The sequence below is a fragment of the Archocentrus centrarchus genome, chromosome 8 (assembly GCF_007364275.1).
Source record: "Archocentrus centrarchus isolate MPI-CPG fArcCen1 chromosome 8, fArcCen1, whole genome shotgun sequence".
Lineage (NCBI taxonomy): Eukaryota > Metazoa > Chordata > Actinopteri > Cichliformes > Cichlidae > Archocentrus > Archocentrus centrarchus.
In genome coordinates this window covers 27148397-27163122 of record NC_044353.1, presented here as the reverse complement: position 1 = coordinate 27163122, position 14726 = coordinate 27148397, and the positions used below count along the sequence as shown (strand labels likewise).

At 41.1% G+C, this 14726-nt stretch overlaps 1 protein-coding gene across 1 annotated transcript in view; it reads left to right on the top strand.

Annotated features, from left to right (window-relative positions):
* rnd2 (Rho family GTPase 2) overlaps positions 1-14726 on the top strand; it is a 28811-nt gene continuing 14085 nt past the window's right edge. Inside the window, exons 1-2 of the mRNA XM_030736121.1 lie at positions 1-269; positions 720-807. Of these exons, the coding sequence (XP_030591981.1) occupies positions 150-269; positions 720-807 (208 nt within the window). The 5' untranslated portion in view covers positions 1-149. The remainder of the gene's footprint in view (positions 270-719; positions 808-14726) is intronic.

Genomic DNA, 14726 nt, shown 5'->3' with positions numbered 1-14726 from the left:
TGGGACCGGGGTACTGCGCGTCGGACAGCAGAAGCTGGATAAAGCGCACCGGCTCTGCGCATGTATTTGCAAATTTTTCTTCAAAGTGTTGAATTCCGCCGCGCCTCTTATCGGATGCTGGATGCAGCACCTTTCCGTGTCAAGAATACATGTCTGACGGACAAACCATGGACAGTCTAGGCAGCCGTTGTAAGATTGTGGTGGTCGGGGACACGCAATGTGGGAAAACTGCGCTCCTGCACGTTTTTGCCAAGGACTGCTATCCAGAGGTAGGTCCATCAGAAAGTATGAACTTAAGTCTTTGTGTTCTGTGGAGGACAAAAATACAGAATTTATGAATAACTATGTAACAGCGTACTCGGCAGCGCAACTTATTTAGCAGGTTACATCCACCTGTCTAAACGCAGTAATGCTCAAACAAGAGAGGCAGAAAGAGCTGTAGAGCAGAAATGAAATAAATGACTGTAAAATGACTAAATGGACTGTAGCGCCCCCCCCCCCCAAACTTTAAGGCTTTGCTGTCTTTACAATATTCCTATACACAATATTCCCAGAATGATTTTTGGCAGCCTTGCTGTGAAATGTGTCTGCCTTTATTTTATTTGTCAGCTGCATCGCTTCAAATGTCATACTCTCAGCAGTCTAATCACAGTGAATATAAACACAGGCTTATCATGGCCCTCTTCATTGGGTAACTAAAATAAATCTCTTATTTTCAGAACTATGTGCCCACAGTGTTTGAAAACTACACAGCCAGTTTTGAAATAGACAAGCACCGGATTGAACTGAATATGTGGGACACGTCAGGTAAGACTATTTCATATCTCCGTCTTAGAGGTTGACATCAAATCAATCCTCTCTCAGCCCTGCCATGGTGCCTGTCCCTGGGTGCGACAGTGTGGGGTGGGGGGCTCTGCTACCAACTCCCTCTCTAACTTTTTCACTTTTTGTCATCTCTTTGACAAATTGCTTTGACCTAGCCAACTCGAGATGTCTTTTGTTTTTAGACATTTTTTTTTTTTTTTTCCAGCCTAGGGCATCTGCTATTGCTGGGAACTTTGGTGCCAGCCATGTCTCTCTGTGTCTTGTGTTTGCATTCCTTCCTGAGTTGCCCACTGTGTGTGTGGCTGGCTCTACTCATGATCTGCCTGGGGTCAGGCAGCTGTGGGGAGGTGAAAGGGGTGATGGCGTGGATAATTCAGGCAGGATGGGCCTGAAGGGACCAGTAGCTGCTATAACCATCTAAGAGCTTTCGTCAGATTTAGACGGATGCAGCAGTTAGCTGATATATATTGGGTAATACTGGGCTAGCCTATGTCTGCTCTTTTGATTAAGTTTCTCCATTTGACACATTTTCAGACATATGGTCAAGATTTATATAAAGTTTTGTTTCCTTTGGATATTTTATCAAGCAATTTGGTAACAAATCATCAACAATGGAATTCATTCCTCAACTTAAGAAATTCATTCATTTATAAACTCTTTCGTTTATTTTTCCTTCCATTTTCATTCATTACTTTCAGTGGATTTTAAACTTGGGTGAAAAAAAAAAGTCAAATTTGAACATGCTGATATGCTCTGAATAACAGCCTCAGTGATATCAGCGTGAAAGGGCTGTTCCATAGAAAGGAATCCACATGTCAGCAGGGTTGTGCAATCACAATGGGACTCTCTCTAAAAACAAATCATCTTTATTTTGGTGGTGTATGACCAGGCAGCAAGACTCCTGCATGGAAACCCATGATCTATCCCCGCCTTGTCAGTGTGGATGGATTTACAGCTATACGCACCTCTGAGACGCTGCATGTTACAGTCATCTCACGCCAGAGGCTCCTGCCAGTTGTCTGACCAGTGACATGGCTCAGTAGTTATAGCAGTGTGTATGGTATCCCTCCAGAGGGAATCTTTTTTATGTTACCATAAACATTCCCAAACCTAAAACTGTCTTGGGACAGACTATGAGAGCATTTTTATGTTACAAGAGCAGTCAGCCAAAGAATGTTTTTTTTCTTGTACCTCATGTCAACCCCAGAGAGTAAATCTGCTTAAGCCTGTCAGTCCGGGGTTCGAGGTCCTCTGAGGCCCGGGGCTACAACTAAGAAGAGTTCCTTATCTCTCAGCTGTAAGAGCCTAATGTGGGAATGTTGTGTTTCTGTCCATCTTTAAAAGCCTAAAGCACCTTTGGCAGTTTTAGATGTTAATCTTCAGTCGGGAACCACCCACCCCACAATAAACATGACGTCACCCAGCCCACAGGGCAAATATGTGTGTGTGTGTGTGTGTGTTTGCCTATCTGCTTCTGTGTGTGTGCACATTCAGAGGTCCTTGTGTGGTCTGCCATTATTCACTGATTCACGGCAAACACAGATGTTCATATTTTCTCTCAACAAGAAAAATAATTGGCTCACACTTAGATGAAAAAAGCTTTCATCTGAAGAAAATAGCGTGTCTCCCATCGTTCCTTTATTTGAATCTGATTTTTTTATTGCTTCACCCGCTCTCCTCCTACGGCTCTCGTTCTCATGCTCTGCATTAATTTTCTTTCATGTAGCATAAGCACCATCTCCAGCAGTTCAGTGCCCAGGCTCCTGGGGCTCAGTCACACCATGATTTATAAGTTTTACGGATCAGATTATCTCTTTATTTCAACAGATTCACAGTGGCCAGTGGAATAAAATGCTCGATATGCTTGGCATACAGTCATCTTTTGGTGAACTTTGACCTGTGGATTTACCCTGTGGGGCTCTTGCAAGTGGTTTTGACAGGGCTGACCTTTAGCAGAACAGGGAGTGAAACTCTAATAGCGGGCCAACACATGCAGGTATCTGTATGAGTGCAACTGCAATCCACTGGACTTTTTTTTTTTTTTAACCGAATGTTTGCATCAATCAATCTTCCAATTGCTCTCCAATCTTTTCCACCTGTATATACACCTATTCTCCCTTTCAGCCTCTTATCATAAACTTTTGTCTCCCTTTTAATTGCAGCTGTAGTCTGCCTGCTGTGGCCCGGCTCAGTTCACAAAACGTTATTGATTGCCATTTGAGGCGAGGCTATTTAAACAACTTGCTCCTCGCCTGTTTCACATTTCTCCAGTTAGCTTAAATGTGTATTGCCATTTAAAAATAATCCCAGCATTCACTCTTGCACGGCATGGAAGTCATCCACTGATTCGTTTCAGCTTTTCAATTTCAGTTTTTTTTTCCCAAGGTCTCATCTTTTAAGGATGGGTGAGAACAAAGGTAAGCTGTTTATCTAATTGAGGTCATCACTGCCTGTAAATATATATGTGCATGTGGTGTTTTCCATAGCATTCCCTAAAGGTATCGGCATTTTAAGAAGTATCAAACAGAAACAGGGAGGTCATACAGCTTATGGGAATCAGGGGGCAACCTTCAGGTATACTTTGTATTCTTCCCTGCATTCAGCTCTGGACCATCTGGAGAATTAAATCAATTAGAGGGCGATTGAATGGAATTCAAAAGAGAAAATAAAGAGAGGAAAAAAAAACCCCACACTATATTTGGATAAATGTTTCATGACATGGTGATAGATAGTGTAGTTAGTTTCATCATTGCATGTATCTGTATTTTAGTTTAACAGCAAAATAAGCCGTCAAGTGGTCAAAATGTCAGCGTGGGTTGGTGATAACTTATCAGAGATCATTAGTGATAACTGCTGATGCTCGCGGGCCTCTTTGGTAGTCAGCGAGTAAGGAGTTTTTACGGAGCCTGAGGCAATAAGGCACTCATCCTCTTTTCCCATTATGGTAAAGAAGTCTGAGAAAGATTTCCTGTAGCTTTGGCCTGAGAGTAACACTCCACTAAGAGGTGCGCATGCCATTTCTTAAAAGTCCAATTTATGACAGGTCGGGTTTTCCCGAAGTTCCCACAGCAGTGCCTTCATGTCTGTTTGTATTTCTCGTCTCAGCCATCTCTCTAATGCCTGACCTGATTCTCACATGAAACTCAGTGCTTTCAAGTGGCGATCCACAGACACCTTGTTTTCCTTTCTTCTTTTGCTGACATCTTTGGTACTAACCGCTCGTGCTCTGGTGTTATTTTGGAGCTTACTTCCTAGAGCTCACTTGTCATTCAGATCTGGTTCTCAACACTCTTAACCCGAGAAGTTCAGCGGATGAAATTTCTGAGCTTCTGCTGACTTTTCTTTGTCCGATCAGCAGTGTTGTCTATTGTTTCTGATACCAAGCACATTGTTCTTTCTCCTTTCCGTTTATTTTCAAACAAAGTGCTCTTGCTGCTGGGAACATGAAACACATCACTTGCTGTGCTATGGAGGATCTTTCCTCAAACAGACCTGCCTGATGCTGGGTGTGCTTCAGCTTGAAGGAGTGCTGTGCAGCACAGACAAGGCAGAAAGCAGAAACATATCTGCGTGAAAATGTCACAGATTGTCAATCTACACCTGGATAACAGACACGTAAATTAAGAGCCCCTAATCTTTAATGAGTCTTCCACTGCTGAAGCTGTAGGCTTTGTCATTACAAAGCTTCCTCGTGTTTTCAGTCAGAGGTGTGATTGTTTTTGACTTGAGAGACGCTAACAAGTGTTTAACACCACTCTCAGTGCTCCCTTAGTCACAGTCTCCCTTCTCTCATACCAACTTTCCAACATTCCTGATGTCTTTATGCTCTTTAAACTCCACATTCTCAGCGCAGTGGACTGATAGGGCATCCAGCGGCCTGTGAAAACATGCCGAGCTCAGTGGGCTTTCCATTCCTCAACGCTTTCCGCTTGATTAATATTTAATGGACAATGAATTAACTACAATCACAACACAGAGCAAATATAAAATCAACTGACTCTCCTCTGCATTCAAACCTACGGCTCACTGGAGGTTGAGGATGCTCAGAATGTGCTATCGACCCTGATATTATCTGGGGAGGGACTATGCTGATCACATGATAACTTTGTCTGCTTTTGGCTTGTATAGTCTTTCAGCTCACCGTCTCTGAATTGCTACTGCAGGACTCAACATTAAATAACTGAATACCAACATTCCAATTTTTCTTCACTTTCTCTGAACAAGTTCCAATTTTAACTGCTCTATAGGTGGCTGGACCTGCTGGAAAGTAGCTGCATATTTAACTGCAGACTGTAAATACACCTTTTGTTTATTTTTGTCAACATCCTGAAGGGAGGATGATGACATCATTTCAAATGCTGTTCACCAGCCTGAATGTAAGCATGGAGCTCAAGCCCTAAAGTTGTTCCTACTCTTTGCCGAACCAGCCCAGGGCAAAGACTGCCTAAACGAAAACGCGTTTTGATGATGCATAGAAAGCTGGAAGGCACTCCCCTGCACTGGGAACCTGTTCCTGCTTGACAGTTTCAGGTAATGAGTAAACAAAAGAAGTGCAAGGCTGGTGAAATATTGTAACCTAAAATAACTGTTTGTGTCTCTAATTAAGCAAACAATTACTGAAGAAGTTTGGAAAGTCTCTTTTCACATGCAAGCTTATACTCACAAATAGCATATAATACAACCGTTATCTTTTTTATTAATTAAATGCTTTTGAAATTTTTTACAAAATGGTTACAAAATCTCTGCAGCCTGTTTTTATTCCCGGTTCAGTTGACTAATGTTTTAAAAGGCTTGGGATTGCATTTGTTGAAATTTTAAACTTAAAACCAGCTATCATATGACAATGATTTGCTGTTTTGTTTGTTGCTTTAAATTTATTTGCATTTGTAATAAATGACCAGTGGATGTAAGAAGAAGTTGTAACCTGGAAGTCCACTGGCTACACCAGAAGCTTCAGAGAACCAGCTGTTGCCCCCAGAATGGTTAGTGTAAAAGACTATTCACAGAAAGTAGGAAGAAAATTATACAGTTTTATTAAGCGATACATTGTGCTATGCCATGCAAGTTGCATAGATCCATCAGCTGGCATGTTGGTCAGTATTCCACTTTAGTCCAGATGATTAATTTTGGGTGAATTCCATAGATCCATGCACCGTCACCGGTGGATGAAGCCTAATGACTTTGGTGAACCCCTGATTTTTACTGAATTAGGTCAACATTTATGAATTTCAGTTTAATATCTCAAACTAGTGGCCGGAGAGTGCAGTGGCTAACACATTCACCTCACACTTGACAGACCCCCAGTTTGAGACCAGGAGGAGACACAAACTCAGCCTCAGGGGCCCACAAGCAAGTGTCAGTGTCAGGAGGGGCATCAGATCAAAATGCAGTTCCTTTTGCTGTGGTGACCCCTTTGGGAAATAAGACGGCAGGTGAAAGTACCTAGTGTAATATCTCAAACTAATGGCATTATCCATCCATTATCTTCCGCTTATCTTTTTCAGGGTCACAGGAGGGCTGAAGCCTATCCCAGCTATCATAGGGCGAGAGGCAGGGTACACCCTAGACAGGTCGCCAGCCTGTCACACGGCTAACACAGAGAAACCTATGGGCAATTTAGAATTACCAATTAACCTAACCCCACTTAGCAGAGCACCTGAATGGCTTAAGTACGACATCAAAAGCTACCCAGCAAACATTAAGACTTTGAATGACCATCAGCTGACGTTTATTTGTTCCCTTTGTTCCAAAAAGAAAGTTTAACCAATGTTGCGCACCTTACCTCAAAGTCAGTTCGAGGTACTCCTTTAATGTTGCACTGGATGTCTTTGTTAGACTTTCTAGCAAGAGAAAATTTGTGTTAAGGAACTGTTTTCTGCTACCTATTTATCGATTAGGATAAAATGAAATAAAGTAAACATTCTCAGTGGAAAGAATGAAAAGGGAAAAAAAAAGACAAACATCAGTGGTGACTCAAACTTGTGAGCTAAGCATTTTGAATCAACTTCTGTAGCCCCTTAACTGGCAAGGGCCCGGTGACGGGCCGTTTGTAGTCTATTTTATATGGCAGGCTAGACCCTCCCATTTTTATTGACACGTCATTCGGCCAATCATGTAACTGGCTGCACCAAATCACCTGACAAAGCTACGTGACGCCCTCTGAGTATTATTGGCTCTGGGAAACCCATTTCTTAACATGATTGGCCGAATGAGGTGTCAGTCAAAATGGGCGGGTCTAGCCTGCCATATAAATGCACTTCATTCGGCCCGCGGACCAGACGCAGCCGATTAATAGGCTATGAAATGGGTTGTTCAGAGCCAATAATAACCAGAGGGTGTTATGTAGTTGTTTCAGGTGATTTTATTTGCTGCCAGTTAAGGGGTTAATTAACTTCACACGTGAGCACTAGCATCCATGGGTTTATTGTAGTGACATCAAGCATCGAGGACAGAGATGGTTGTAACAGTCCAACCCATTAAATTCAGAGAATTTAGATTTACATAAATGTAAATTACTCTAATGTGTTTTATATATATATATATATATATATATATATATATATATATATATATATATATATATATATACCCACATCACAGGTTTATTTGGTGTCTTCATTTCCAAGCGAGCACTGGGCACAGTTTGGAAAAAATACCAGATTTGTGACTGGCTTGTTGGATTTTTGCAGTGGTTATAAATACATTTTGGTCTATGTGCCTCCAAGTCAGTTCTGCTTAATTAAGTTTTTTTTTTTAATATATAGTTCTAATTCACAACAACAGCCACCTCAAGGTATTTTCTGTTGTAAGGTAAAGACCCAAGACAGTCTCCATAGACTGATACAGAAATGCCTGTAAGGGTATTTTTGGATAGAGGGTCTACCATTCAGTCCTTTAGGGCTTCCTGAGCTTGATAACAGAATAACAGCACATATCTTCTGGCCCCTTCATGTCAACCCCGCGGTGTCAATTTTGGGATGAGCCTGCAGTCTCTCTGGTAAGTTGCACGGTAATAAAGTCAAGAGATAAACCTACAAAAAAATCGAAACCTGCAAATGTTAACATGATATTTTAGAAACAGTGAGGTAACCATACCTCATGTTGTAAATAACTATAATGGTTTTGATGTTTCAAAGAGAAATTCAGAGTAATCTTTTTTCCCTTTTTCTTATTCCTCTTTGAAAATGAGCTCCAGTGCTAAATGTTTAAAAAATGATGGCCTCATGTGTAGTGCTTCACTTCACTGCACCGTGACTTTATGAGTGGGTTTGCAGACAATCGCTTCAGGACAGCTGGCACTACCGGCTTCTGGACTGAATGTCTTGGTTCTCGAGCAGGCAAGCAGCACTTTGTGAATCATGCTCTTAGACTGTAACAAAGAATCGATAATCAGAAAAGGAAAATTGCTTTCTTTACACTGAAGGATGAGTGGGAGAAGATGAAGGAAGCTAAAACGGCACAAGAGAGGATAGCTTTTTTTTGAAGGTGGATTCAGGTATCTTTCTTTGTGTGCTATTCAACCCCCTCACCCTCACCCCCACCCCCACCCCCCTCCTTTTATTCAGCTGTGGATGTTCCCTATCTCTGATTACCCATTAGTCAAGACATCAGTGCGTTGGGGTCACTAGCAGTCAGGAACGTGTTAAACAGGGGGTGTGCAGAAATGCTGCATGAAAGCCAGCCAGGCACACTGATAGAACACACAAGCTGTAATTACCACACAAAATATCTGCTCCCTGAGTGACACTGCGACACACACACACACACACACACACACACACACACACACACACACACACACACACACACACACACACACACACACACACACACACACACACACACACAGGGTACAGTCTGATGCATTCTCCCATATTCCTACCCATTTTTACCTGTATACAAAAACACCTCGAGTAGTCCACGTGCCCACCCGCCCATTGTAAAACAAGCACTTCTGGCAGGTCCCAGAGGATATAACTTCCCAGTCCTTGTGACCTTCTTCAGTGAGAGGAGCCTGTAAATGTCTCCATGGATACAGCTATAAGCTAAGACTCATCACCACACGTTCCTCCACCACGTCTCAGCCTCCATGAACTGTCAGCTTAATGCTGAGCACCAGGCAAAAGTGTATAATCTGCTTAAATAGCATGTTCACTGCTGAACAGCACTGCACACGGCTGATAGCCTGCATATGGCTTTTACTTAGTTAATATGTCATTGTAAGAATCACAGTGATAAGTTATTAGGCGCTGTACATTCACCGGACAGAATTAAAAGGAGACTTAATGCTTTTGATGAGTTCATACTAACTCTTAAGTCTTGCCATGCTGTGCTACTGACAGAAAAGGCTTAAGCTATTATAATGACAGACCCACAAAAAAAAAATGATAACATTTTTATTTCAGCTGCCTTACTAAAAATGAGACAGAATATACACTGTATTGACAAAAGTATTAACTCACCCATCCAAATGATTGAATTCAAGTGTTACAATCACTTCCATGGCCACAGGTGTATAAAATAAAAAACATAGGCATGCAGACTGCTTTTATAAGCATTTGTGATTGACATGTTTATTAGATGATCCTCATGGGGCAAATGGAATATTTTTGTAAAAAACACTTTAAATTTAGTTTCCCTGGTCATCTTAGACATGCTCCCTGTGACTTAATTTAACTCAAACCATCACTTAACTTGAGCCTGACTAATTTAACATTTGGCAAGTAGGAAAAAATTGTGAACCCAACACTTTTGCAGTTTGCAGTCATGATGCATCAGTAGTATTAATTTGGAGTCAAAATGTTCTCACTGACTAAATGCCAGTTAGCGCTCTTTCTATCTCTGCTTTGGTCTCCTCAGTTTCTGAGGGAAATATCATGTATTTTTGCTAACATGCTCCACTACTTTGTTTTTGACTGCTGGGTGTTTGCTGTGTCAGTCTGGTTTTTTTGTGCTAAGCCGGAAGAAAATAAGATTTTACGCTAAAAAAAGATGCGTATTGTGGCAGAACAAGATGCTGCGAGATTGATGGGGCGGAACCAGACGTGTGAACAGCTAAGCAATGAGCTGAAACTTGTCTCATAAAGTTTTGGGGATGGCAGCAAGTTCATCGCTGTAACTGGTGCCTCTCACATTCTTCCATTATTTTTATGCTGTCATTTGATATATTTTAGTACAACAGCAATAGCAGTTTTAACTAAATTAACATGAGTTTTCTGGTGCTCTTTTTGGTATTCCTGTAGTGAAAGAGAAATATAAACTTTTTCTTCTTCCAGCTACTCCCTTTAGGGATCACCACAGCAGATCATCTGCCTCCAATATATATAAAAAGAAATGAATCATGGATATGTATGATTGAGTGATTATGGGAATAACTACAGCTTGGACACTTTAATCCTTCTTATTGTTTCCGCTGTTGAAGGGTGCACAGGCGGCAGCTGGGGCACAATGAGCCTGAAAAGTGCATCTGTTGCCTCACTCAGTAGTCAAAAAGGTTGGGGGAGTGAGGGGTTGAAATGAGTAGAAAGTATAGTGGGTGTGGTGGCTCTAAGAGGAGGAAGTCTTTGCTAGATTAAAAACTAGAAAAAGGAAACAGAAGGAGTGAATAGGAGAAATATACATCTGTGCTTTTTCCATCTCCAACCATCACCTCGCCCACCAGAGCTTTGTGCTTTGAGGCTTGCCTGTGGCACCCCTGGGACATGACCCGCTACTTGGTCCTTGGGAAGATAGACACACAGATGCTGCCTTTGTGACATTTTTAAACTACTGCAGCCTCTCTGAACAACTGGCTACATATACATATGGCCATATAAAACAGTCATTATGGATTTAATGCAGTGCTTTTATCTGTTGTTTTAATGGGTGAAAAAGCATGCTTTAATTCTGTTACCTGACTTCACTGACCTGAGTTAAAATGGTGAAAATGTGACGGGTATGTCTATACCTTTGCTGAAGGGGACCAGTGCAAGGTTTAATGTAGGTTGTGGCCTTTAGTGTACACCCAATTTCCTGCTTTCCCAACAGTTGTTGCTCTTAAGAATCAACTCTGGAAACTCAGTTTCACAGTGAAATGAAGCCTATCAAAGGTTTATTCTATTACTTAAACAAGGTAAAATTATATTCACTGGTCACTTCATTAGGTACACCTGTTCAACTGTTTAACACAAATATCTAATCAACCAATTATGTGGCAGCAACCTAATGCATTTAGGCATGTAGACATAGTCAAGATGACCTGTTGAAGTTCAAACTGAGCATTAAAATGGGGATGAAGGGTATTTTAAGTGACATTGAATGTGGTATGGTTGTTGGTGCTGGACAGGCTGGTCTAAGTATTTCTGAAACTGTTGGGATTTTTTAAAATCTCCTGGGATTTCCCCACACAGCCATCTCTAGGGTTTGCAGAGAGTGGTTTGAAAAAGAGAAAATATCCAGTGAGTGGCAGTTCTCTTGGGGAACATGCTTTGTTCATGCCAGAGGTTAGAGGAGAACTGCCAGACTGCTTCCAGCTGATAAGGCGGCACCGATAACTCAAGTAACCACTTGTTATGGCCAAAGTAAGCATAAGAGTTTCTCTGAACACACAAAACATCAAACCTCGAAGCAGATGGGCTACATGAGCAGAAGACCACACCTGGTGCTGCTCCTGCCAGCTAAGAACAGAAAACTGAGGCTACAAATTGCACAGACTCACAAAATTGGACAAAAGATTGGAAACACATTTTCCTGTAGCCTCAGTCTCAGTTTCTGCTGTGACATGGGGATAGGTCAGAATTTGGTGTAAACATCATGAAAGCATGGATCCATTCTGCCTTGGATCAATGGCTCAGGCTGCCTGTGGTGGTGTTATGGTGTGGGGGATATTTTCTGGGCACACTTTGGGGCCCTTAATACCAACTGAACATTGTTGAAATGCCACAGCCTACCGGAGGATTGCTGCTGACCATGTCCATTCCTTTATGACACAATGTACCAGTTTTTTCATGACTGCCTTCAAGAGGATAACGTGCCATGTCACAAAGTGAAAATCATTTCAAACTGGTTTCTAAAATATGACAGTGAGTTCACTACACTACATGGCTTCCACAGTCACCAGATCTCAGTCCAATAGGGCCCCATTTGGCTGGGGAGGAATGTGAGAGCCACATCATGGATGTGCAGCTGACAAATCTGTCATGTCAATCATGTTACTATAGACCAAAATCTCTGAGGAATGCTTCCAACAACTTGTTGAATTTATGCCACAAAGAATTATTTTGGATTATTTGGATTTTGGGCGGCCAGGTCGAGGTCATTACTTGCCTGTTGTTGCTGTAATTTCCTGCAGTGAATATTCAGTCTGTTTTTATGTGTTGGGCTACTCACTGTAGTGCAGCCCGATTTGTTTTTATTGCAGTTTTTAACTAATTTAATAAAGAAGCTGTTTTTTTGTTTGTTTGGGTTTTTTTTGGTAATTGTTTTATTTGGTTCTGCTTTTATTTATTTTTATTCTATATTTAAACCATATTTAAGCCTTCTTATATCTAAGGGGTGCGTGTTAGGACTGTGCTGGTTGGGCGTTCCCCACCAGCTTAGTGCCTCGGGCCACATTTGTCATACTCAGAGCTTTTAAAATCAAGTTGAAACTATGGGTTATCTTCCAGCTTACACTCAGTTTAAAAATTTCACCAAGGGTTTGAGCTGTCACTTGAGAGAGCATCATGCCAAAAACAAAAGAAATCAGTTTAGACTAGAGAAAAAGAATTGTTGGTGTTCACAAAGCAGGAGATGGATATACAAAGTTATTGCAGCATTTCCAAGTGTCAAGAACTGGAGTGACAAGTATCATCAAGAAATTCAAAGAGAGCCTCAGAGTACAGAACAAGCCTGGCAGAGGCAGGAAGCTAAATATTTCAAAGACTCTGGAAAGAAAACTAGTGAGAGACATGTCTAAAGACCCCAAAACAACTGCCAAGACACTGATAAATGACTTAGCCAAGTCAGGAATTGTAGTCTCAAAAAAGACAATCACTAGAACCCTGCACAGGAATGGACTGCGAGGTTCCACATCAAGAAAAACTCCACTTCTGCAGAAGAGACGCACCTTCAAGCCAAACTGAAGTATGCAAAAGACAACCCGGAGAAAGATTATGTATACTGGAAGCGCATCCTTTGGTCAGGTGAGACAAAACTACAGCTCTTTGGCCACAGAGATGCTGCTTGTGTTTGGAGAAAGAACGTAACACCCACAGTGAAACACGGTGGTGGGAGTATTATGCTGTGGGGATGCTTCAGTGCACCAGGAACTGGGAATCTTGTCCAGGCGGAAGGAATCAAGATGAAAGAAGGATATGTGAAGATTTTGAAAGAAAAGTCGTTGTCTTCCAACACAACAACAACAACCCAAAACATGTCATGCCTGGTAAAAAAAACTACCTCCAGAAGACCAAAGTGACCGTTATCGACTGGCCTGCACAAAGCTGAAGACCAAGGTCCATGCCAGAAGACCAATAAATCTGGAGGAGCTTGAGATATTCACCAAAGAATGATTGCTTAGGAGAGGTGTATGAGACTAGTTGAAATCTATAACAAATGACAGCAGGCTGTTATCCCACAAAAAGGATACACAACTGACGATTAGCATGAGTGGGCTAATAATTTTAACCCCGGTAGTTTTTAGTTTTTGTGAAATGAGTTTGTTTCTGTGTGGAAAGTAAAATAATGTAAGCATCCAAAATAAAACTAAATTCCTCACTCTCTTTAACAACACTTGGGAAATACTTGAAAAAATAATCATTTTTATTGGGGGCTAATAATTCTGTCTTCATCTGTAAAACAACACAAATAAAAAAAATTTTATAATATAAATAATATTACCAATGCACTTAGTAAAGTACTTTCAGTACTAGAGGTTATTGCTTAAATATCTGTACACTCGTAAAATAGCTTTAAGACATCATAATCCACTCCACCTGCTCCACTCATTAGCAGCAAGGGCTTCTTACTCATCGCTGTCCCTTCTCACACTTCTCCGCACCCCTCACAGCGTGCACCTCAGTCTTTTCCAGAAGGTGATTGGCTGTGGGGGCATTATCCTTAAAGGGATGGTGAATGAATACAAAAAGGGAAGTAAAAATGTCTTTTTAATCTCTTCCATCACTTGTTCTAAGTGTCTGGCCACACAAAAGAATCCACTGACACGGCGGGAAGTTATTGATCATACTGAAAATGGAGTGTCTTCAAGGGCATATAAAGATGACCAGATGAACTTGAGCTTTCTTGAAAAACACTAACAGCTACTTTTGATGCCTGAGTACTTTGTGGTTGAGTTCTTTGACAGGTTACATTTAAAGTGACGCTTATGTATTTTCACCTATCACAACATCAATCCTATTTGTGCTGTATATGTAGTTACATTATTATTGATGCCCAAATGTGCTTATGCCATCATTTTGCTTGTTATATAGAGGAAACTGTGTTCTTCTTCATCAGTAAATCAACAAATACACAGCAGATGATAATTCTACTAAAACTTTTTTGTGCTGCTAATTTTGCTTGTTTAATCTTGCCCAGTAACAGTAAAAATTCATTATACTTAATACATATTCATGCAGGTTTTAATTAAATGTGTCACAAGAATGTAATATAAAACGATGGAGGAGTGCATGTTTTATTTAAAAAATTTAATGACTAAAAAAAAAAAAAATACTGTGTACCTTGGAGAAATAATAGCATTACAGTAATATCTAATATCCCTCCAGGGCTGCTCGTGTGTTTGGAATTTTTTTACTTTTAGCAAGAGATGGGACACGACCTAATCCACCCTGACAATGAACCAGGCATTTGCTCCTTTTCAGCTGCAGCAGCACCAGTGAATGCCTCAGTTATTCAGTCAGATGGGAAACCCACCCAGAGAACCG